Genomic DNA, 25,279 nt, shown 5'->3' on the forward strand with positions numbered 1-25,279 from the left:
TGTAAAAGGAATCTTTCTATATTTTATGAGACCGATTCACTGCCTATTGTGCTAAGGAGGCAGATATATTTTTCTTGTACATTTTAGTGACAGATAAATTAAGAGAAATTATCTCATGATAAAGTTCTTTTTGGCCCTTGGAAATAGCATGTATGGTAAGGGTTGTATCGACTACTACATGCTCTGTTATCTGTACTTGTAGAAATTTAGAGAGGGGAAGTAAAAGATTACCAATCTGCACCCAGATGTGTGACCGGGGACTCGGGGTGGTTGGGAAGGAAGGAGCCGCAGGGCATGTGAAAAATGTGTGAAGTTCCTCATAACTTGTCTGGTGGTGAAGGTCAACTACTCATTGCTGTTTGGGTCATCCACTTCTGATGGCTCTTGGGGACTTTCATCTTCTTTCTCCAACGTTGCAGGATCCTCTTTTCTCTGATCGGTTGTGGGGGAGGCTGAGCTGTCCTCACCAAGAATTTTCAGTGTGGCTTCCTGGGTCCCTGGGTTGTCATCTTCTTCCCTGTCTGAGTCATGGACCTTGCGTTCTTTTCTGCTGCCTTCCTTCCCAGGGAGCGTCACCGTGGAAGTCTGCTCAGGGAAGCCTGCGTCCAGGCCACTGGAGCTCTCTGCCTCCGGGGACGCTCTGTCGTCACCTTCCTCTGTGGACTCCTGTGCTTCCGGGTGTCCGTCAGGCTCCATCGCTGCCCCTGGGACTCCTCTGGGACCTAAACCCAGACCGTCGTGTTCTCTGGCAGATGGTTCCTGTCCCCCTGGGCGGTGCACATCCTCCTCTTGCATGGACAGAACTTCGACTTCCCGTGCTCTGCTGCGCTCGTCTGGCACCCCGTGTTTCTGGGCACCCGGGTTGTTACGGTGATCTCCTTGCACAGATCCTCCACGGGGGTCTCCCTGACTCTGAGAATCTTCTGGAATGGGCAGTTCACGTGTCTCAGGAGCCAGGCTGTTAGGAGGTTCACAGGAGCTCTCATTCTGTGTAGCTGGTGAGTTGAAGTCCTTCTTCTCATAGCTGTCTTCCTTCCCTACTGGCTTGTTGTGAGGCCTGGGCTCCCTACTGGGTTCCTGAGACTGCTCCCCAAGTGGTGCCCAATCGTGTCTTCTTTCTCTTGCTCCTGGTGTCGCTTCAGCCGAGGGGCTATGTTGGCTGATCACAAGTGCTTTTGCTCTGCTCCCCTCAGCAGGTCTTGTCTCTTTCCCCTCAAGTTCAGGGCGGTTCTGGTTTCCTTCTTCTGAGCTTAGGTCTTGTGCACTAGACCCTTCGTCAGCGTCTCGTTCCCTCGATGTTCCTCGGAGCTCTTGGGAGTTCCCGTGCTGTGTTTGGGTTTCCAGGGCCGGTGGCTGAGTTTCCCCTTGACGTTTTTTCTGTGCCTCGGGAATACTGTCCCCTTCCCTTTCGGCTTCGGGGACATTCCTGGGGCTGCTTTGGGCTGGCTGGTCACTTGGTTCATGCGCTCTCTCTTGTGCAGATAATTCGCGGGTTTCTGGTGCTCTGCGGTCAGCCTCTGGCTCATCTGGGTTTGCCGTCTCGGGTGGTGCTTGGTCAGGACCCTTTCCTGCTTCCTGAGTCTCAGCTCTTCTGTTGGCATCCACAGGCTCCGCCAGTTCCTGGGTCCGAGATGACTTCCTGGCAGCCGCCTGCCCTGGCGAGCGGGCGCGCTCTGAGCTGGTCTCGTCTTCTCCTTGCAGGGACAGAGCTTGAGATTTAGAGCCTTTCTCAGTACCTCTCTCGGTGGCAATGTCCTGGTCTTCAGGGGGGCTCTGAGCTACCTCTTTTTGCAGCTCCACGTTCTCTTCTGCAAAGTGGTCTCTCACCTTGGCATTGCTCAGCCTCCTGAGTGGTCTGTCTTCCTCTGGGGGGATTTCCTCTGTCACGGTGCTGGTCTGTTTTGATCCTTCTAATGGCCTGCTTGTCCTAAGGTGAGCCCTGTCATCTCTGGCTACTGCTCCGTCTTGGGCTGCTTCCTGCTCGTCATCTTCCACATGTCGGCTCTGAGGGCCACTGGGCTCAGCTGCTTGCCCCGGAAGGTTGGGAGTCTTTTTGTCTTCCCGTGGGCTCACCTGGTTATGTCCAACTGCGTCACCCTCCTCATGGCCGAGCTGAGTTGACGATGTCATTCCGTGACCTGGCAGAGTCCCTTCTATTGCCTGGCCACTTCTGGCGATTGCCCCGGGGTCCACAGAGTTGGTCTTCTCGGTGTTAGACGCCTGTCTTTGCTCTGAATTTAATGATTGTATGTCAAGATAACAGAGTTCCCATAAACTGAATATGGTAAGAATGAACTCCTCAAAACTGATGGTGCCATTTCTGTCAATATCCAGAAGGTTCAATTTTCTTTCCACGGCATGAAAGACATGCGGCTGCATAACACACAAAGAGAAATCAGCTTATCTGCATGTGGTCAAGAGTACCGTAGGTGCAGATCCCCTAAGAATCCTCTATGTTTTAAAAAACATATTTTTATTTATTTATTAGGGAGAAAGAGAGATATAGAAATAGGGAGAGAGAAAGAGAGGGAGAATGGGCATGCCAGGGCCTCCAGCCACTGCAAATGAACTCCACATGCATGTGTCACCTTGTGCCTCTGGCTTATGTGGATCCTGGGGAATTGAACCTGGGTCCTTTGGCTTTGTAGACAAGTGCCTTAACTGCTAAGCCATCTCTTGACCTCCCCACTTTTTCTAAACATGGAATCTTCTATTTTTTGATATTTTTCCTCAAAGGAGTAGATTTTCTTTAAATACCAAGAATCCTTTCTTTTTTTTTTTTTTTTCTTTCTGGTTTTTGGAGGTACAGTCTCGTTCTAGCCCAGGCTATTCACTATGTAGTCTCAGGCTGGCCTTGAACTCATAGCAGTCCTCCTACCTCTGCCTCTTGAGCGCTGGAATTAAAGGTGTGCACCACCATGCCTGGCTGGCATTCTTTTTTCGAGGTAGGGTTTCGCTCTAGCTCAGGCTGACCTGGAATTCACTATGTAGTCTCAGGCTGGTCTTGAACTCACGGCGATCCTCCTACCTCTGCCTCCTGAGAGCTGGAATGAGAGGCGTGTGCCACCGCGCCCGGCAAGAATTCTTGGTTCTGATGCTATTGATCGTCCTGGCGCCACGACTGAGGGGCTTTGTATCGCATGCGGGTTGTAGTTGGATGCATGTGGTCTGACTCTCCTATGAGGTCTGCCTTGCCCAGCAGTAGTTCCAGCAATGAGAACCCCCTTTTCTCTCTAGGACTGGCTAAGCAATGGCAAGCCAACTGAGATGAAAAAAAAAAAAAAAAGTTCAAAGGTCAGTGAAAGCTGAGAGCTGATTAGCAGAGTGTCAAAAAGGGCAGAGGTCATTTGTGCCCATCTTGCCTGGATTAGGAGGTGGCAAGTGGGGACGAACGTCCATCGCTCTGTGAGCACCTCACCTGAAGAAAGTCCCCGAGCTCGACCTCGAGAAGCCGTTTCAACTCTGCGGGCGTCAGCGCCGCCTCGTCACTGTCCGCGCGGGCGTACTTGTGGAATGTCTCGATGATGCAGAGGATGTCTCTCAGAAGCCGTGGCATCTTCATGCGCTCAGGAGAGACTACGAGAAAGAAGGAAGCTCACGTCCGGGGAACAGACCCTTCAGGAAAGGCGTACGAAGATCACCTTTCTTCTTTTTTTTTTTTTTTCAAAAATTTTTTTTTTTGTTCATTTTTATTTATTTATTTGAGAGTGACAGAGAGAGAGAGACGGAGAGAGAGAGACAGGTAGACAGAGAATGGGCGCGCCAGGGCCTCCAGCCACTGCAAACGAACTCCAGATGCGTGCGCCCCCTTGTGCATCTGGCTAACGTGGGTCCTGGGGAATCGAGCCTCCAACTGGGGTCCTTAGGCTTCACAGGCAAGCGCTTAACCGCTAAGCCATCTCTCCAGCCCTCACCTTTCTTCTTGCTCTGCCCCAGCTCTGCGGCTCCTGTCTGCTGTATTCTGGGTCTTGAAATCCTGCCCCCTGAGCCCCAGGACCATCTGGCTTTGCAGTGAGAGCTGATCTGGTAAAGGAGCAGACACTTCCCCTGTGCGTTAGTAACAGCCACACTCAGGTGTCCAGAGAGCATGTGTTTTTCAAGGAGAGGGAGAAAAAGGATTTGAGTGTAAGTACTGAGTATGTACTGCACAGATGAAGCCCACACAGGAGGATCAACCCCCCCATGAGAATTTCCCATCTCCTTTTCTCTGATGTTGGCTGAATCCTGCCTCCTCTACTCAGGAAAGAAAGTCTACCTTTTCCAAGTTAAGGAAGCTTGGAGGAGCCAGGCACGGTGGCGCACACCTTTAATCCCAGCACTCAGGAGGCAGAGGTAGGAGGATCACCGAGAGTTCTAGGCCACCCTGAGATTACATAGTGAATTCCAGGTCAGCCTGTGTCAGAGTGAGACCCTACCTCTAACAGAAACAAAACAACAACAAAAAGCTTGGAGCTGGGGGAGATGGCTCAGCCGTGAAAAGGTGCTTGCTTGCAAAGCCTGTTGGACTGGAGCTCAGTTCCCAAGCCACCCACGTCAAGCCGGATGCAAAAAGTGTCGCACATATTTATCACTGGTTTGCAGTGGCAAGTGGCCCTGGCACACCCATAACACACACACACACACACACACACACACAGGCAAATAAATTAATAGATAAAGTTAGTAAAGCTTCTAGAGGGAAGAGAAGTAATGAAAAAAAGAAGCTATTTCTGTGTTTGCAAGTTTACCAGGAAGACACTGTTCCAGCTGATCCCACTGGTAAAACAGAGTCCCAGCTTCTCGCTCATCACCCATCATCTAAATGAATCTACACTCTCCTTTTAATACAGATCCAAGTCCCATGCCTTATTAACCATCCAGCTACGCCATCTACACGGTTTGTGGCTTTTGAGACAAAGGAAAGTGGCAGAAGAATTTCCATTAGCAAGGACCTCGCTTCGCCTGGCTCTTGCTGCTGCCAGGGTCGCCGTCCTCTGAGCAGCTAACACCGGCTCACAGGTGAGCGAAGCTGTGCAAGCTTGGGCACATAGTCCGTGAGACTTACCTCGCTCGGGAACGCCAGCAAGTGGAGCGCGGGGCAACGGGCTGCGAGCCCACAGCCTGCACGGAGCCTTTTTATTGAGCATCTAATTGCACAGTTAGAAGCAGACACCCTCTGGGTCTGATGACCTGATTCATCACGGCCAAAGCCCGTCTCTCCTCTGCCCTCAGCTCGTCTTCCTTCCATCTCTTTCTTTAGGCAGCTTCTGCCACATCGGGTCAGATTTGTCCAAAAGAAGTGGAGAAGGCTTCTTTTTCTATTTACCAGCCTTTGCAGGCGATAGTTCTGAAGAATTTGCAGGGCTTCGGGGTGAACCTTTTGTTTTCTTTCTGTTTTTTAACCCGAGGACACAATTATAATTTTGGCTGACAAATCACAGGGCTGGCCAGTTGCTCTGAAGTCATCTGATTCTTCCCTCTGCCCAAAGGATGGCCTGCACTTGACCTACCTTGAGAGATAGGTGCCGGTCATGTGCTTAAAAACAAAAGGCCTGCTTAGTCATGGGACAAAATTGGAGAAACTAGTCGATTCAGCTGTTTTCATTTAGCCCTTCTTGCCCAAAGGCAGCATTAGAAAAGAAAACAAAACAAAAATCTCTTGGCTGGGTGTGTGTGCAGAACCTTGCTTACCTAAGCTGATGCTATTTTTAAAATGTGATTGAGTTCTGCTGTTTTTCTTTTTTTCTTTTTTCTTTTTGGTTTTTCGAAGTAGGGTCTTCCTCTGGCTCAGGCTGACCTGGAATTCACTATGGAGTCTCATGTTGGCCTTGAACTCACAGCAATTCTCCTACCTCTGCCTCCTAAGTGCTTGGATTAAAGGCGTGCGCCACCACGCCCAGCTTGATTTCTGCTTTTAAAGGGTTCTTAAAAATATTTTATTTATATATTATGAGAGAGAGAGAGAGGGAGGCTCTGGCCATTGCAAACTCCAGATGCATGCACCACTACGCACATCTGGGTACTGCGGAACCAAACCTGTGCCCTTGGGCATCACAGGCAAGCGCCTTAACTGCTAAGCCATCTCTCCAGCCCTTACAGGGCATTTTAGAAATATAATTTAAAGAGCTTAGGCATAAGCACCTGTATTACTGTGTTCTCCCTGTGTGTTCGTTCACCTCAGCGAAACTAAAGCTATCTGCTACAGCCTGTGAGGGGGATGAGGAGACTTGGAAGCTGAAGCAGGGACAGACATGCGTGTGAGATACCGCTTCATAGATCTGAGACCCTGTCCAGGGAAGAGTTATTAACTAACAGGAAATTATATTAAGTGTCTTCTTAGATGGTGAAATGAACACAGAATATGTCTTTGACCTCCTTGCCTTCTTTTCAAGGGACATAAAGAACAGGTAACGGACCTATGCAAACGCACACAGGACACGGGTCAGTCAGTGAAGGATGAAGACGGCTTAAGTCAGTGAGAAAACTGAGTTCAAAGGATGCGTTGCTGCTCAGCAAAAGCCTTTGTTCTGAGTTTTCTGATAATCAAGAAAAGTGCAAGTAACTAAGTATTGGGGGGAAAAAAACCTCATTCTTAGTTTCTTCAAAACCTCCCTCCCTACCAAGGAGAAGACTTCTACTGGAAGTTGGGTTTGACGTGTAGAAATCATTTTAGTGGTTTTTTTTTTTTTGGACTGGTTAACATCCTATGAATACAAAGTATTGCTCAAACACTATGTCAGACACTGGGTTATTTGGAGTTGAATAAGTTACGTATCCTTGCCTTGGAGTGCCAAGGGTCATGAGAAGTAGTGGAAGGAAATTGGGTATGTTAAGGCTCCGTTGGAAAGAAGAGTTAGGAGAGACATAAAACCTGTCTTTGACTATATTATGCCTTTTTATGGGTGTGGAAGAGAAAAAGAACTAATGCCTACTGAATACGCATGACATGTCAGGTGCTTTCCATGAGAATCTTAACCTTTGCAGTCCCTATTATTATCCTCTTTCAACAGATAAGGAGGAGAGGGCTCTTAACTGTTGAGCAACTTGCCTGTGGACATTCTCCTCGTAAATGGAAGAGCCAGGACCCAGACTTGAACTATCTCAAGAGCCAGGCGTGATGGTGTGCACCTTCATCCCAGCACTCAGGATCGCCGTGAGTTCGAGGCCAGCCTGAGACTACATAGAGAATTCCAGGTCAGCTTGGGCTAGAGTCAAAAAACCAAAAATAAAATAATAAAAAAAAGAAAATAAATATCTCAAGAGTATCTGTTGCTGAGACACGGGCTTCCTAGTGAGTTCCTGTGCAGTGCCAGAGAACACAGCTCAGATCAGCGGTTGTGGATTTCTAGCAAACAAGCTAGTTCTTTCTACGAACTTTCGGAGAGGAGAGTGGCCTGACGAGAGCATGTGCTGTTCCTAAGGCAACAAGACCTCTGTGCCTGGAACTGTGCACACGAAGGCTGAGTGACTGCTGCTCAGTGGTTAGCTTAGACAGGGAGTCCTGTTACGGGAAGAGGTAAGACAGGACTGGTTCACAGAAGACCACAGCTCTCTGTTAGCATTGAATGTGTGTGGCTTTGTGTTGTAGCATCTATTTATTTAGAGAGTCCCAGCTGTCTCCTGCCTTGTCACTGGACAATGCAAGGGCTGGCTCCAGAGATTTGCAGTGCTTGCTCAAGACCAGTTAACTAATACCCACCCTCTCAGTGGGCAGTGAGTGACTCAGAGGGATGGCAAGAGATTGCTCTCTAATGTTTAAAACAGTATTCAGACTTTCAGTACAGTGAGCTACAAACAACTCCTCCGTACTCCAGAAGAAGGTCCTGGTTACTCATTCTTTTGTTTTTGTTTTTTTGAGGTAAGGTCTTATTCTAGCCCAGGCTGACCTGGAATTCACTATGTGGTCTCAGGCTGGCCTCAAACTCACGGTGATCCTCCTACCTCTGCCTTCCAAGTGCTGGGATTAAATGTATGCACCACCACACCTGGCTCTTCATTCTTTTTTTTTTTTTTTTCCTAAATGAGTAATTAAAAAAATTATTTGTTTATTTGCAAGGAGAGAGAGAGAGAGAGAGAGAGAGAGAAGAGAAGAGGAGAGGAGAGACAGAGAAAGAATGGGTGTGCCAGGGTCTCCAACCACTGCAAACGAACTCTAGACACATGTGTCCCTGTGCATCTGGCTTATATGGGTCCTGGGGAATTGAACCAGGGTCCTTTGGCTTTGCCAGCAAACACCTTAATCACTAGGCCATCTCTCCAGCCTTCATTCTTAAACAGATCTCAGAATCATCCCTGTGTGGTGGTCTGTCGCTTCTAATTCTGTACAGAAATGAGAAAGAGGGAGAGAGCAAGGGACCAGGGGGAGGGGGAGGGAGAGGAGAGAGACAGAGAGAGAGAAAGAGGGGGGGGGGAGAAATAAGAACTACCCTTCAGAGTTCATTCTTCCTGGAAGGTCACAGTGGAAGTCTAGAATGACTTTCCTCAACCCTGCCACAAATTTTCCACTTAGTGTGAACACAAAACTATGAATGCAAACCAAGAGCTAGAAATGGGCAAGACTATTTGCACACATTAGATCAGGAACACGAAAGATCAAAAACAGACAGGAAAGTTTACCCTTAGTGGTTAAGCTACTTGCCTGCAAAGCCGAAGGAACCAGGTTCAATTCCCCAGGACCCACATAAGCCAGATGCACAAGGTAGTGCATGCTTCTGGAATTCGTTTACAGTGTCTAGAAGCCTAATGCTCCCATACTGTCTCCCTCGTTCTCTCTCAACTAAAATAAAAAAAATTAATGCCAATCTTTTAAATCATTCCCTTGCTTAAAATCACATCAATTCGTGGGCTGGAGAGATGGCTTAGCGGTTAAGCGCTTGCCTGTGAAGCCTAAGGACCCTGGCTAGAGGCTCGATTCCCCAGGACCCACATTAGCCAGATGCACAAGGGGGCGCACGCGTCTGGAGTTCGTTTGCAGTGGCTGGAGGCCCTGGCGCGCCCATTCTCTCTCTCTCTCTCTCTGTCTGTCACTCTCAAATAATTCAATAAAAATAAACAAAAAAATTAAAAAAAATAAAATGACACCAATTCTTTATTGCCCTCTAGGTAAACTTAACATGCTTGTAGGACTGTCACAAACCTCTCTAGCCTCTGCTTTTGCCATTGGCTTACCGAGAGTCTAGGCCCAAGGCAAAGCAAGTTTTGATTTTCTTGAATCTATTATGGCTTCCGTCTTTAACTATGCACTCCACTTTTCCTTGGGAGAACTTCAGTTTTCCTCTTCCACACACTACACTCATACATATCTCATCAGGTTTCAGTTTAAGTATGTTTCCTTGGAACTGGGCATGGTGGCACACACCTTTAATCTCAGCACTCAGGAGACAGAGATCTGAGGAGCGACGTGAGTTTGAGTCCGGCCTGGGACTGACTATAAAATGAATTCTAGGTCAGCCTGGCCGAGGGTGAGACCCAAACCTTGAAAATGCAACACAACACAACATGTTTCCTTGGGAACCCAATCTATCTGTGATCCTGCTTGCACAGTCAGGTGTTGCTGATCTCATGAACCCTTTGCTCACCCCACTTCTACGCACTTCCTTGAGCCCAACGCGTAAAAGTGAAGGAGGCTTCATCATAACGAAGTACAGTTGAAATCCCAGGTCAAGGTTTTGGGTGTGGTTTTCTCGTGAAATAGACCGTGTGTTTCCTTAAACTTCTTAGAGTTATGTTGCTTATTATCCCCCCCCCCAAAATTCCATGTTGTAGTCTCTGTTTTTAAGGTGTTTCCAGCAATCTCAGTAGGAAGACAAAACGAATATCAAGCCAACGAAGGCAGAATCAACTAACAGATGGTCAGATGCCATGTTTTAGAACCTCACAGAAGAGAAATATCATTGCGTGTCAAGGTGATTAGGAATATTTTAGAGAGGAGCTGGGATTCAATCCAGGTGGTGTAATCTGGGTAGAAATTGCAGGAAGGAGAGAAGCACTCCACAAGGACACAGCTCTGCCATTAAGTCCTTGAAGCAAGGACCATCACATGGTGTCCTTATGACCATAGAGACTGGTGTGGTTGGCTCCAGAGGTCTTGTGGGATCCAGGGTTTAAAAGGTAGATTGACACTAGATCGTGGCAGCCCGTAAATTCAAAACTCCAGACCTCGGACTTTGTCTTGCAGAGTGATAAAACCAAATTCTACAGACTTTTATTTATTTATTTATTTGAGAGGGACAGACAGAGAGAGAAAGAGGCAGATAGAGAGAATGGGCGTGCCATGACCTCCAGCCACTGCAAACGAACTCCAGACGTATGTACCCTCTTGTGCATCTGGCTAACGTGGGTCCTGGGGAATCGAGCCTCAAAGCAGGGTCCTTAGGCTTCACAGGCAAGCATTTAACCGCTAAGCCATTTCTCCAGCCCTCTATAGACTTTTGTACTATGAGTGTTTTCTGTGGACATCTTAAGGGTTCAGGAAACGTTAACTTGCTCAGAAATCTGTTGGATTAGTTTCAGGTCATTGTGTTTGACTCTCAAATTCTTCACTAACAAAGGAAGTGTGCTTATTACATATTATATGCTACACAGATGGTAATCTTCAGATTACAGCCCTGGTACATTTGCTGAAAATTTTACAATTACCAAGACTGAATGAAAATATTAGCAATGTGTAACTAGTTCAGAAGATGGAACAGAGGTCAGGTCTTAACCACTAGTGGGTAATGAATTTTTGTTTGAGTGGGAGTAAATTCTAGGACTAAGTTTTCTTCCTTTAAAAGAATGAAATAGGGCTGGAGAAATGTCTTAGCAGTTAAGGTGCTTGCCCACAAAGCCAAAGGACCCAGGTTAGATTCCCCAGGACCCACGTAAGTCAGATAGATGCACAAGGTGGCTCATGTGTCTGGAGTTCGTTTGCAGTGGCTAGAGGTCCTGGTGTGTCCTATCTCTCTCTCTCTCTAATAAATAAAAATAAAAAATTATTTTAAAAAAGAATGAGAATAATCAAATTTCGATATTAAGCTCATAAATTGGAAGGTAGTAATTAAGGTCAGAGAAAATAGGATTGGTTTAAAATCTTCTTTCTCAGTGAATAAATGTGGGTGATAAACTCTGAGAAGGATTGTGGGAGATGAATAGAATGAAATTCAGGGGGCTGGCTCAATGGCTGAAGGCACTTGTTGACAGCCTGGGTTTGACTTCCCAGTACTCTTTTTTTTTTTAATTTTTTTTAAAAATTATTTATTTGAGAGCGACAGACACAGAGAGAAAGACAGATAGAGGGAGGGAGAGAGAATGGGCGCGCCAGGGCTTCCAGCCTCTGCAAACGAACTCCAGACGCATGTGCCCCCTTGTGCATCTGGCTAACGTGGGACCTGGGGAACCGAGCCTCGAACCGGGGTCCTTAGGCTTCACAGGCAAGCGCTTAACCGCTAAGCCATCTCTCCAGCCCAAGAGTCCTTTTTTTAAAATTATTTATTTATTTATTTGAGAGCGACAGACACAGAGAGAAAGACAGATAGAGGGAGAGAGAGAGAATGGGCACGCCAGGGCTTCCAGCCTCTGCAAACAAACTCCAGACGCGTGCACCCCCTTGTGCATCTGGCTAACGTGGGATCTGGGGAACCGAGCCTTGAACCAGGGTCCTTGGCTTCACAGGCAAGCGCTTAACCACTAAGCCATCTCTCCAGCCCCCCAGTACTCTTGAATGTGTGTGTTGGACCCTGTTGACTCAGGTGCTTTACTAAGCTTGTAACTTGGGTCTCCGGACACCTGGCTGGAGGTGGTGTCACTGGGGGTGGATCCTGGAGTCCAGCCCAGAGGTATGCAGAGAGGTGTGAGATGTGTGTGTGTGTGTGTGTGTGGGGGGGGTCCTGCTTGCTGCTGGCTTGTGCTTGCTGCTCTTTGGTGTTGCTGGATGGTGGTTTCTCTCTCTGTTTGGATTTATGAATAGAAGCTAGCTTCTTCCCCCATCGATGGACCATCCCCGGGATTCAGTAAGTTTGAAATAAATTCCTTCTTCCCATAAAACTGTCTGGTTGGATATTCGTCCCAGCAACATTGGAACTGTCTTCTACGACATCACATAAAGCCAGGTGCACAAAGTGGTGCATGCGCCTGGAGTCCATTTACAGCGGCAAGAGGCCCTGATGTGCCCATTCTCTCTCTGTCTCTCCGTGCAAATAAATATTAGAATAAAATTCAAGCCTGGTTGGTTGGTGTTGCAGTCAGGTTCAGCACTGCTGGTAGAAATCACCCAACCAAGAACAGCTTGTGGGGAAAAAGAGGTTTGTTTTGGCCAACAGGCTCGAAGGGGAAGCTCCATGATGGCAGGGTAAACGATGGCATGAACAGAAGGTAGACATCTCCCCCTGACCAACAAAAGACGGACAATAGCAACCAGAGTGTGCCAAATACTGGCATGGGGAAACTGGCTATAGTACCCATGAGTCCGCCCACAACAATACACTCCCTCTAGGAGGCGTTAATTCCCAAGTCTCCATCAGCTGGGAACCTAGCATTCAGAATGCCTAAGTTTATGGGGGACACCTGAATCAAACTACCACAGCTGGAAAGAAAGGATCTTTGAAATGGAAGTAGGCTCTAATGGTCACTTTCCTCAATTATTTTTCCTGTTTTTCTGCTAGCTAAAGGTGGTGGAGTCTGGAGTGAGGATAATTTGAGAGTTTCAGTTGAATAAGTTGAATGCTAGAGTTGGAAAAAAAAAAGTCACAAAGTCTCTCTATGTAGGCCACTTTAGTCTAGAATTCATTGTGTAGCTTAGGCTGGTCTCAAACTTATGATACTCCTGATTCAGCCTCTCGATAGAAGTGATATTTTTTCTCATCCTGGGAATAATATTGATGATAGCTGCTTAAGCTTCATAGATGAAATATAGAACCGTGGAGTTCCAGAAAGCTCACGCAGCTTATACAAAGTCACATAGACACAGTAAAGTGAGGCCGGAATTACTATTCACCCCTGTGTGTATTTTGCCTGGAACCATGAGTAACACAGTTCAGGAGCTCAATAGATATTTGTTAAATGGATAAATGAATGAATGAGCCCTAGGCTATTGAGCTTTTTTATAGCCTTCTTTCCATTGTTTGATGAAAGAGCTTTTAAAGGCTGGAGAGATGGCTTAGCAGTCAAGGCGCACTTGTCTGCAAAGCCAAAGGACCCAGATTTGATTCCCCAGGAAACACATAAGTCAGATGTACAAGGTGGCACATGCGTCTGGAGTTTGCAGTGGCTGGAGGCCCTGGAGTGCCTGTTCTCTCTCTCAAATAAATAAATAAAAATAAAATATTAAAATAAGAGCCTTTAAGCAACCAGACCTGTTTATACAATGTTAAAGATAAAGAACATCAAAATGAAGGGGTTTATCTAGCAACATATCTGCCTTACACAATGTATTAGAGCTATTGTAACACAAACTGGTGGCTTAAAATTTTTCTTTTCTCACAGTTCCAGAGGCTTGGAAGTCCAAGATCAAGGTGACAGCAGGGTTGATTTTGTGAGGTTTACAGGGAAGAAGCTGTCTGTTCTAGGCTCTCTCTTTTGGCTGGGAGGAGACCCTATGTTTTCCTATCATCTTCCCTCTGAGCCTGTGTTCAAATTTTCTGTTACTATAAAGCTATTGGTTATATTGGATTAAGACTCAACCTAAGCTCATTTTCATTACCTCTTGAAATACTTCATCTCTCAATAAGGGTGCATTCTGAGTTGCTGTGAGTTAAGGCTTCCATATGTAACTTTCTCACGACACACACACACACACACACACACACACACACACACGCGCGCGCGCGCGCACACACACACACACGTGGAACACTTCAGTTTATAAGACAGGATTCGCTTTTTCATCACATCATCTTAGGGCTTCTGTAACAACTGTATGGAAGAAAAAAAATAACCACAGAAGAAAAATAGTTTTACAGCTAGAAACCATTTGAGAGGGAAAATTCCAAGAATGTCAGGGAGTTTCTTCATTCTGTCTTTGATAGGTATGGTAGTTTGGAATTTATGTCCCACAATAGACCCAGCTTTTAAAACCTTTAAAAATTATATTTTATGTATTTTCTGAGAAGGATAGATGAGAGAGAGAGAGAGAGAAAGAGAGAGAGAGGGAAAGGGAAGGGGGGAGGGAGAATGGGTGCACTGGGCCTCTAGCCACTGCAAACTAACTCTATACTGCATGGCCACCTTGTGCCTCTGGCTTATGTGGGTACTGGGGAATTGAACCTTTACAGGCAAGCACCTTAATGGCTAAGCTATCTCTCCAGCCCCTCAAATGTTTCATTAAAGCTGTGACTTAGATTTCTAGTTGTGTTGCTTGAAGAGGTATCACTGTGGGTGGATCCTGGGGTCCAACCCTAAGGTGTGTTACTAGGGGCAGATATGTTTCCAGCCTAAAGGTCTGCAGAATGCTTGAGCTCTGCCTGGTGCAAACTTCCCTGCTACAAATTTTGGTGCTTGCTTTTGGTGGTGGTTTCTTCTCTGTCCACTTGGATTTGTGACAGGGGCCCAGCCTCTCCCACAGTTCTGGAACTTCCCCTAGATCTGTAAGCCTGAAATAAACCCCTTCCTCCCCTAAACTGTGTCTGGGCTGGAGGGCCCTCCCAGCAGAGTGGAGCTGACCATGGCAGCAGCAGGCACCTTCCATCTGTGCTGAAGTGTGAGGGGCTGGGCTCCTTCCACTGTCACCTTGCTTGGTCCGAAGGCTCAGGAGCTGTAGGCTTAGCTTCCCCGTGTCCACCCCTGATGAAAATGGTGACCGTATCAGGACGCTTTCTCATTCACGACCCTCACAATTAAAAATGGTGATATCCTGATCAAGGCCTTCTTCCTACTTACTAATAATATAAACGTCAGCAGTGGCCTAGAGGTGTCAGGACCATGGGATGATAATTTAGTATTTTGTCTAAGGACTAAGTCAGCATGAATATTTGGTATTTTATCTAAGAAGTAGTTAACATGATAATTTAGTATTTTATGTAAATACTAGTTAGCAAGATAATGTAGTATTTTATCGAAGGACGATTAGTATTTTCTGACTCAGGCATCTTGTGGACGGTGTTGCTCAAACTAGCAGGTCATCTATAATGTCTATGTGGGGATGGAAATGATGTAGGGCTCACCTTAACTGAACAAAATGGATAAGGAAAAATAGATGGTTCTCTCCTCTCCCTTTCATATTTGGACAGTTAATAGTAATAAAACCACCTTAGTTCATTGAAAAGTATGTGTTTCCAGATTAGATTTTGAGTCATGATTGGACACAGTGAAGACAGACAAAGATAATTATTTGCCAAACATTTATTGATTTTTTTTTCCCCACACAGTCCAGTTACTTCCACAAGAATGTCTTCAAGATAGCATAAGGGTCTCTAAAGATTAGGGGCAGATGAGTTGTAGGTATAGAGGCCAAAGGACCTTTAGAATTTTGCCCGTTTATACACTCCCCCCACTCCTTCCCCAACACTCTCTGTGAACTCTCATTGGCCTCAGAGCAAGACAGATAGATATCACAGGAGCTTGATTCTAAGCCAAAATGAACAAAAGTATTACTTTCAAATTCATCAAAACTGGTCTGGGAGGAGTAGAAGAGAGCAGTACAAATTACAGGAGGCAGTTTTAAGAATTGAGTTCTTAAGTTTGAGGAACACCTCCCTCCCTTGAGCTTTTAAGTCTAAAAATCTTGAATGCCAAATTCTAAATATTCAGGGCTAAGTATCATTAACAGATGTTTCTTCCAGTTATGGGCTGATTTCATAGGGACGTTTCTCTTTATAGAAGTTACTCTCTTCATTATCTGAGGGTTGAGCCACCGTTGGAATCTGTGATGATTATGCCACAAAACTGAAAGCTACTTGGAGGCAAATACTAATAAGATTTAAGCTTAAGGGGGGGGGGGGTCAACTTCAATCTTAAAAAAAAGGTGAATTCTCCACAAGATGGTAGACCAGGCAAAACAAGAGACTTCATTCTTTTGCAGTACTCCTGTTACTTCTGAAGGCAATCCAACAAAGTGCTCCCCCAAACAACGCGCTCCTTAAAAGACCTATTATTCCGTTTTTAAAAACACTGCGCACTTAGGTCTGCACCAGAGTGCAAAGACATCTTGTGATAAAGAACTGGGAAAAGAATGAAAGGGAGGAACAGAAAGTCATGAAACGGGTCGCAGTTTAAAGTTTTGGGAAGAAAAGACATACATGCTAACATCAGAGAGTTTCCCCACCACCAGAAACACGCGAGTTGCGCCTCGGCACACACTGGCTTGAAGCTTGGGCAGGTGTCAGGACGCTGGTAGCATCCCTCAAGGGCGGTACTGAGACCTCTGCTCTTGGATGTACTCATAGAGCGGACTGGAACGCACGGGAGCGCTGGCGAACTGGCTGGTGCCGGGCTCCAGGAGCTGGCGGCGCCTCTGCTCCTCGTCCTGGCGACGGATCTGCTCCTCTCGGAACTTCCTCTCGCGTTCCTGGCGTCTCCTCTGCTCCTCTTCTTGCTCCTGACGGCGAATCTTCTCCGTGGTGAACTGCTCGTCGGCCGCCGCCACGTACTCACCGTCTCGTTTCTGCCTGCGCAGCTGCTGCTCGCGTTCGTCCTCCGGGAATCTCCGGTCGCGCTGCTGCCGGCGCAGCTGCTGCTCCTCCCGTTCGCGGCGGAGCTCTTGCTCTTCCTGGAACCGCCGGTCGCGCTCCCGGCGCAGCTGCTGCTCTTCCTCCCGGAATTCCCGGTCCCGCTTCTCGCGGCGCAGCTCCTGCTCCTCCCGTTCCCGGCGGAGCTCTTGCTCTTCTGCGCAGCTGCTGCTCTTCCTCCCGAATTTCCCGGTCCCGCTTCTCGCGGCGTAGCTCCTGCTCCTCCCGTTCCCGGCGCAGCTGCTGCTCTTCCTCCCGGAATTCCCGGTCCCGCTTCTCGCGGCGCAGCTGCTGCTCCTCCCGTTCCCGGCGCAGCTGCTGCTCTTCCTCCCGGAATTCCCGGTCCCGCTTCTCGCGGCGCAGCTGCTGCTCCTCCCGTTCCCGGCGGAGCTCTTGCTCTTCCTGGAACCGCCGGTCGCGCTCCCGGCGCAGCTGCTGCTCTTCCTCCCGGAATTCCCGGTCCCGTTTCTCGCGGCGCAGCAGCTCCTTCTCCCGTTCCCGGCGGAGCTCTTGTTCTTCCTGGCGCAGCTGCTGCTCCTCCTCCCGGAATTCCCGGTCCCGCTTCTCGCGGCGCAGCAGCTCCTCCTCCCGTTCCCGGCGGAGCTGTTCTTCCTCCCGGAGTTTTCTGTCGCGCTCCTGGCGAAGTTGTTGCTCCCGCTCCTGGCGGCGCAGCTGCTGCTCCTCCCGTTCCCGGCGGAGCTCTTGCTCTTCCCGGAACCGCCTGTCGCGCTCCTGGCGCAGTTGCCGCTCGCGTTCTTGGCGGCGTAGTTGCTGCTCCTCGCGCCGCAGCTGCTCCTCCTCCTCGCGGAGCTTTCGGTCCCGTTCTTGGCGGCGCACCTGCTGCTCTTCTCGGCGCAGCTGCTGCTCCTCCCGGGATTTTCGGTCACGCTCCTGGCGCCTCAGCTGCTCCTCCTGCTCCTGGAACTTACTTTCGCGTTCCTCGCGGCGCAGCTTCTCTTCCTCCCTTTCCTGGAGCAGCTGCTCCTCCTCCCGGGATTTTCTGTCGCGCTCCTGGCGCCTCAGCTGCTCCTCTTCTCTCTCCTGGCGCCTCAGCTGCTCTTCTCTCTCCTGACGCCTCAGCTGCTGCTCTTCTCTTTCCTGGCGCCTCAGCTGCTCTTCTTCTCTCTCCTGACGCCTCAGCTGCTCTTCTCTCTCCTGGCGCCTCAGCTGCTCCTCCTCCCGGGATTTTCTGTCGCGCTCCTGGCGCCTCAGCTGCTCTTCTCTTTCCTGGCGCCTCAGCTGCTCTTCTTCTCTCTCCTGACGCCTCAGCTGCTCCTCTTCTCTCTCCTGACGCCTCAGCTGCTCCTCTTCTCTTTCCTGGCGCCTCAGCTGCTCTTCTCTCTCCTGGCGCCTCAGCTGCTGCTCTTCTCTTTCCTGACGCCTCAGCTGCTCCTCTTCTCTTTCCTGGCGCCTCAGCTGCTCTTCTCTCTCCTGACGCCTCAGCTGCTCCTCTTCTCTCTCCTGACGCCTCAGCTGCTCTTCTCTCTCCTGGCGCCTCAGCTGCTCCTCTTCTCTCTCCTGACGCCTCAGCTGCTCTTCTCTTTCCTGGCGCCTCAGCTGCTCCTCTTCTCTCTCCTGACGCCTCAGCTGCTCTTCTCTCTCCTGGCGCCTCAGCTGCTCCTCTTCTCTCTCCTGGCGCCTCAGCTGCTCTTCTCTTTCCTGGCGCCTCAGCTGCTCCTCTTCTCTTTCCTGGCGCCTCAGCTGCTCTTCTTCTCTCTCCTGGCGCCTCAGCTGCTCCTCTTCTCTCTCCTGGCGCCTCAGCTGCTCCTCTTCTCTCTCCTGGCGCCTCAGCTGCTCTTCTCTTTCCTGGCGCCTCAGCTGCTCTTCTCTTTCCTGACGCCTCAGCTGCTCTTCTCTTTCCTGGCGCCTCAGCTGCTCCTCTTCTCTCTCCTGGCGCCTCAGCTGCTCCTCTTCTCTCTCCTGGCGCCTCAGCTGCTCCTCTTCTCTCTCCTGACGCCTCAGCTGCTCTTCTCTCTCCTGGCGCCTCAGCTGCTCCTCCTCCCGGAATTTTCTGTCACGGTCCAGGCGGCGGACCTGCTGCTCTCCACGTCGCAGCTTCTCTTCTTCCCGTTCCTGGCGCCTCAGCCGCTCCTCCTCCCGTTCCTGGCGGCGCTGCTCTTCTTCCTCCCGGAACTTTCGGTCCCGGTCCTGGCGGCGCAGCTGCTCCTCCTGGAATTCTGCGTCGCGTTCGCGCAGACGCGGCCTCTGCGCTTCCTCGCGTTCCCGCCGCTCCTCGTCCTCCCGGAGCTCGGCGTCGCTGTGGCGGGGACGTCTTTTCTCTTTCCTCTCCTCCCTCAGCAGCGGCTCCTCCTCCCCGAGGGCCGCGTCTCGCCTCCGGGCGTCCCTCCGCCGCTCCTCCCTCTCCTCCTCCTCCTCCCTCTGGACCCGTCGCTCCCGAGACTCTGCCGCGGGCCGGGGCTCGTCCGCCTCCTCCCCGCGCTTGGAGAAGACCTGGCTGCGACGGGCCTCGCGCTCCTTCTCGGGTTGCCAGCGCCAGCGCCGCTCGGGGCGCCGCTCCTCCCGCCCGAACTGCGCGTCCTCCACGTGCCACCTCCACTCGCCGTCGCGGCGCTCCTCGGGGATGCTCTCCGGGAGCGCCGGGCGCTGGAGGTCCTCCTCGCCGAAGCGCCGCCGCTGCTCCTCCTCCCGCCGCTGCTGCTGCTGCTGCGGCTCCTGCCGGCGAGGCCGCGAGTAAACTTTGTTCTGACGCGCGTCCGCTTCGCGTTCCAGCTGCCACTGCCACCCGCGGGCGCGGTCCTCGGCCGCCTCCCGGACCTGGGCCTCCTGCTCGCGCCTGCGCTGCCGCTCGCGCTTCTCCTCCTGTTCGAGCCTCTCCTCCACCTGTTCGCGCCTGCGCTGCTGCTCGCGCCGCTCCTCCTGTTCGAGCCTCTCCTCCACCTGTTCGCGCCTGCGCTGCTGCTCGCGCCTCTCCTCCTGTTCGATCCTCTCCTCGCGCCTGCGCTGCTGCTCGCGCCGCTCCTCCTGTTCGATCCTCTCCTCGCGCCTGCGCTGCTGCTCGCGCCGCTCCTCCTGTTCGAGCCTCTCCTCGCGCTCGCGCCTCAGCTGCTGCTCGCGCCTCTCCTCCTGTTCGAGCCTCTCCTCCACCTGTTCGCGCCTGCGCTGCTGCTCGCGCCTCCTCGGCTCCCGGTCGGCCGCAAACTCCTCGGCGTGGCGGGCCTGGCGCCGGCTCGGCCGCTCTTCGGGCTCCTGGAGTTCGCGCCACCGCCGCTCGCGCCGCCGCGCATCGCTCTGCTCTCGCTCGGCGCGCTCCCAGCCCTCCTGCTCGCGTCTCTTCTGCCAGTCTCGGCGCCCGGCTTCCTCGTCCAGTGGTCTGTCGCGGGGTTCGAATCTCCTCAGGTCTTCTTGTCCGCGGTCCTGAAACCGGTTCCTCTTGCCCGCATCCAGGGCCCGCTTCTCCTCATCCAGCCCCGCCGCCTGGTCCAGGGCGTAGTAACAAGCCTGGGCCGTCTTGAAAATGAGCAGGAGGAATTCGTTGAAATCGACGTGCTCGTTGGCATCTCGGTCCAGGAGTTCCAGGGTCAGATCTATGGTCTCAGGGTCATGTGGTCTCTGAAAAGGTTAAAACGACAAGAAAGTTTATTCACTCAGTTATGAGAGCGAGAGAGAGAGAGAGAGAGAGCTGGGCGTGGTGGCGCACGCCTTTAATCCCAGCACTCGGGAGGCAGAGGTAGGAGGATCGCTGTGAGTTCGAGGCCACCTGAGACTACATAGTGAATTCCAGGTCAGCCTGGGCTAGAGCGAGACCCTACCTTGAAAAACAATCAAACAGCCATTTATGTGAGAGAAGCAGATAAAGATTCTTTTTTTACAAATGCACTATTTATAAGTAGCAAACCTTCACTCTCACCACTTACTTAATGCTGTGTTGACCCTCAAGAGATATTCAGAGCAACTAGAAAAATGCCCCAGCGTGTGTCTTGTTCCCCATATAAAGTGTCAAAAGAGCCCATTTCTAAACATAGAAATTGTTGGGAAATTTTGTATGTTGTCATTTAATACTGATAGCTGGGTGAGTGAACATCCTTGAGAGAGTTAAAAAATGAAAATTTATGAAGAGTTCTCCAACAGACATTTCTGCTTGAAAATGGCCTGTGCTCCTGATTTTGGTCCATGTTTTGGGGGAGACCCACAAAGTAAAATATTCCTGGTAACCCAACTGTAATAGAGCTAGGCTGATTTCAGTTATTGAAAGATGGCGGCAACACTAACAAACTAAGGTCTCTCCAAGTCTACAATTTGACTTGACATCATTGGGGATAATGTTCTGTTAATCCCTATTCCCAATGACAGTATGGTCAAGTCCATGCACATGCGCTAATTAAGAGTCTTCGGACCCAGAAATGAATGGAGACACTGTCGTGGTGTAAGAGCCATATGTGGCCAGTCTCTCCTCTGGTCTTTCCTGAGGAGAAAACTGATACTGCGAGGTTCACAGATTTCGGTTGCTTCTTAGTTCTCACCTGAAGGACGGTCCCAAGCTCCCTTTCCAGGAGGTTCTTCAGGTCTTTCTTGCTCAGTGATGCTCCGTCACAGTTATGTGAGGCATACTGGTTGAAAACTTCAGTGATATCAACAATGCTTCTCAGAAGTGGAGACATTTTTTGGTTTTGTTTTTCCTTTCCTTCAAATTCAAGTAAACCTGGGACAATAAGATAGGACCCAGAATGAAAACTTTGCTTCTGATTTTAGGAAGACTCGTTTACACTGCGTTAGAACAGATCTCCAGTTAGACTTTGGCAGTAGTTATTTCAACCCGGGCTTTCACGGCATTTTATCTTTGAATAGGATTCAGGAAGGGCACGCCAGGAAATCATCTTCAAACTGCTTCCTACTGTCAGCGTGTCACTGACCGTTCATTTTAGACTGTCCATATCCTTTCCTTCTCTGTTTCAGCTAATTTTAGAGCAGATGGTGAAGAAAGGAGGGCAGGAATTTAAATCTGATGTATTGGAATTCATGGCAAGTTTAAAAAATATTGTACTTATTTATGAGAGAGAGAGAATAAGAGAGAGAGAGAGAGGGAGGGAGAGAATGGGCCTGCCAGGACCTCTAGCCACTTCAAATGAACTCCAGACGCATGTGCCACCTAGTACATCCTACATACGTGGGTGCTGTGGAATTGAACTTGGGTCCTTAGGCTTCGCAGGCAAGTGCCTTAACTGCTAAGCCATCTCTCCTGCTCCAAGTTTTCTTTTTTCTTTTTCATAAAGTCAAGCAAAGAGCCAAAAGGAATATTCCCTAAAAGTGGATAGAGCCATGCACAGCTAATTGTGGCAGTAAGACATGTGATAACAAAGAGAACAGTGAAAAAGGAATGTGAGTTATTTTCTAAATTTCTTATCTATAAGATGTCTGGGAGTATAATTCATAATAACTCACCAATTCTAAGATTAAATACTATTGCTTCCTCATCAAAAGAAGCCTTGTAACCCTCAGATACACCAAGCAGAAAAACAGAGAATGCATGTGCCCTGCCTGGACTCAAATATACTATGAATATGAATCTTCAATTATTGAAAGATACCGAGAGGTCCTTCCTGATTGGCTACCAGAGTCAGTGGGCCAAACTGAACCTGAAAACTCTTGATGTTGGCTTTTAAAAAAGAAACCCAAATGAATAATTTGAATTTTGGTATCATAAGAACAAGTTAGCATCCAGGGTCACAGTGCAATGGTAGAGTGCTTGTCCAACATGTTCAAGACCCTCAATTTGATCTCTAACACTGCAAAGAAACAAAAAGATGGAATCAAACAACAACAGAATTACTCAACATCATCATCATCATCAGCAGCAGCAGCCGAGTGTTAAAAGAACCCACGGTTGCCAGCACTGGCTGGGTACGTTCATTCTAGGTGATTTTCTTTTCTCCTCATTTCAATTCCAACACCTGTCATGCCATAACTGTACAAAGATGTCTGTATCAGGCAGAACACATATGAAAAGAGACCAGAGCACTGGCTCACTTTTGAGGCAACAGTTTCCAGAAAAGTGACCCCATCAGAACACATGATCATGGCCTGACGTGCCTAAGTTTTGTGTTCGGAGCACGTCTCCACCCGAGTGACGGCTCCAGTCTTAAGAAGAAGATGGCGAGGAATAAATGAACACCTGCCCGCACCGTGAGATACAGGTCCTTCCGGCATCTGGAGCTCACCCCCCATTCCCCGCCATCTACCATGGCTAGACAAACGAAGAGTCACACAGAAGAACGTCGCCCCACGGGATGGGACTTACCACTGCACCAGAGGAGGAAGTCGAGCACTGGCAAGTGTACCGGGTAACTGGGAGCTAGGCCTTTTATAGGAGTTTTAATTGTGCCCTCAAGAGCAACTTATGAAGGAGCCACCCACTCTGTGGGATGGCCTGATTCATACCAAGCCCAGCTCCACCCACCTCTGTCTCCAGGACTGGCTTGTTTATCTCAGTATTTGCTCACGTAGCTATTTGGCACGAGGTTTGCAGACCTTAACTCCTGATTAGTTAGGGTACCAGCCCCACCTAATATGGAAGGGTTAGACCATTTGGCAGAATTTCTCATTTTTTTAAAAATTGTTAACATAAATGATAAAAATAAAGATAGCAGATAATCTGAATACCGACCGATCGTAACTTCATCACAGAAGAGTGGTTTCTGAGCCTTTTGTTTTATGGAAGGTACAAGTTCTAGGTTGACACGAAACAAAAGCAGCCAGATGCGATAAAAATCAATCAGTTTCTCTCTGGGGATGTGACAGTCTTTGAGACACTTCTCATAAGTCCTGCCTGGGACACCTCTAGGATCGTGAGAGGACTGTAAGAAATCGTTAGTTTTCTAAAAGTGGAGGTGAGGAAAATTTTTACATTCCTAGGTTCTATGATGATGGTTTTTCCTACAAGTTGGGGGTTGCATCTAAGTAAACAACTTTGGAGGATGCCTTAAAATATGTGCTTGGGGCCAGGCGTGGTGGCGCATGCCTTTAATCCCAGCACTTGGGAGGCAGAGGTAGGAGGATCTCCATGAGTTTGAGGCCACCCTGAGACTACATAGTGAATTCCAGGTCAGCCTGGGCTAGAGCAAGACCCTACCTTGAAAAACAAAAACAAACAAACAAACAAACAAACAAAATATATATATGTGTGTGTGTGTGTGTGTGTGTGTGTGTGTGTGTGTGCTTGGGGCCACATGCCTTTAATCCCAGCACTAGGGAGGCAGAGGTAGGAGGATCACTGTGAGTTTGAGGCCACCCTGAGACTACATAGTGTATTCCAGGTCAGCCTGGGTTAGAGTGAGACCCTACCTTGAAACCCACCCCCTCCAAAAAAAGTGTGTTAAACTTAATGTCCCTAAGAAATCGTGATAGTGTGAAATTTGATTCTTAGTGATATTAGATCTAAATGAAGCATGCTCATTTATTTTTCTCATGAGCATATTGAAGCCCCTGGAGAAAAAGAGCTAGTGTAATGCATTATTGTAGATATGATCATCCTGCTCTGCCTGAGTTACTAATGATCATGACATCTAAATGCTTGAGTTGGCTTTTTTTTTTTCCTGGAAGCACATTAAGGTATTTTGCCATTATAGCTGTCAGGGCTTTCTCAACTCCGATGATTGTGAGTCTCGCTGTTACTTTATTGTAAGGAACTAGGTTTTTACCCCTGGTTGTCAGTCACTTCCACCCTTCCAGTTCAGACTAGATGAGGCTTTGGCTCATAATAGGTTAATGGAGACTATTAAATGATTCAGTGACTTCTCCGGAATTCCGTGTCAGCCAAAGGCAAGTATTGACTTTTTCATTTCTTTTAGGAAAATTCATGGCCCTTCATGCAACATGCAAAATATGAAAGGCTTAATCTTGAGGTCTGTTCCTTTATGCTCAGCTTGGTCCACGTGATGGTGGAGCTGAGGCCTGCCTAACCCTTCTCTTGCTGCTGTCCCCATGTGGGTATAGTAGGAGGCCAAAGCAGGGAGTGGAAAGATGATTTGAACCCAAACCCATTTCTGCCTTCTTCAAGGCTTCTGTACTCAAGCCTGTGATTCCCAGGTTTTCTCAGAATTGTCAGAATGTCACTGTTTATTGGATTCCACAAACTGATTTGTTAGGGCAAATCCTTTCTGAAGTTTTCTCTTCCTTGCTGCTTCTTTTTTAAAAAAATATTTATTATTATTTATTTATTTATTTGACAGACAAAGAGGAAAGGGGGGGGGAGGGAGAGAGAGAGAGAATGAGAGAATATGGGTGCACCATTGCGCCCCCTTGTGCATCTGGCTAATGTGGGTTCTGGGGAATCGAACCTGGGTCCTTTGGCTTTGCAGGCAAATGCCTTAACCACTAAGCCATTCCTCCAGCCCTTCCCTGCCTCTTCTTAGGGCTTTATACAGTTTTCTTAATGTTTGGACCACCTTCAGCGCTGTGCCCGCTGTAATCACAAGTCCTCACAGGAGCTCTCCGTGGGGGGTGCCGGCCTCTTGCCACCGTGTCCTTCGAGTACATTGTGTGAGCTGTGCCCACCCCCTTTTCTTCCTCACTTCCTCTCTCTGCCTTCTCTTTCTTTCTCCTTCCTTCTTTTCTTTTTCCTTCTTCCCTTCCTCCTTTCTTCCTATCTCTTTTCTCGTTCTCTTTCCTCCTTCCCTTTTTCTCTTCCCCCTCCTTCCTTCCTA

At 48.9% G+C, this 25,279-nt stretch overlaps 2 protein-coding genes across 2 annotated transcripts; both read right to left on the reverse strand.

The window, feature by feature from the left end:
* Positions 1 to 345: 345 nt before the first annotated feature.
* Positions 346 to 3,556, reverse strand: Tchhl1 (trichohyalin like 1). The gene is made up of 2 exons (XM_004667056.2): positions 3,419 to 3,556; positions 346 to 2,373 (listed from the first exon to the last, which is right to left on the reverse strand). Exons 1-2 carry the CDS (start codon positions 3,554 to 3,556, stop codon positions 346 to 348), a joined length of 2,166 nt encoding a protein of 721 aa, XP_004667113.2.
* An 11,735-nt stretch (positions 3,557 to 15,291) lies between these two features.
* Tchh (trichohyalin) lies at positions 15,292 to 21,238 on the reverse strand. The gene is given in 3 exon segments (XM_045137997.1): positions 15,292 to 16,778; positions 16,780 to 20,189; positions 21,101 to 21,238. Coding segments are annotated over 3 exon segments (4,032 nt in total). The 3' UTR covers positions 15,292 to 16,294.
* Between the last annotated feature and the right edge of the window lie 4,041 nt (positions 21,239 to 25,279).

This window comes from Jaculus jaculus, chromosome 19 (assembly GCF_020740685.1).
Source record: "Jaculus jaculus isolate mJacJac1 chromosome 19, mJacJac1.mat.Y.cur, whole genome shotgun sequence".
In the NCBI taxonomy this organism is placed as follows: domain Eukaryota; kingdom Metazoa; phylum Chordata; class Mammalia; order Rodentia; family Dipodidae; genus Jaculus; species Jaculus jaculus.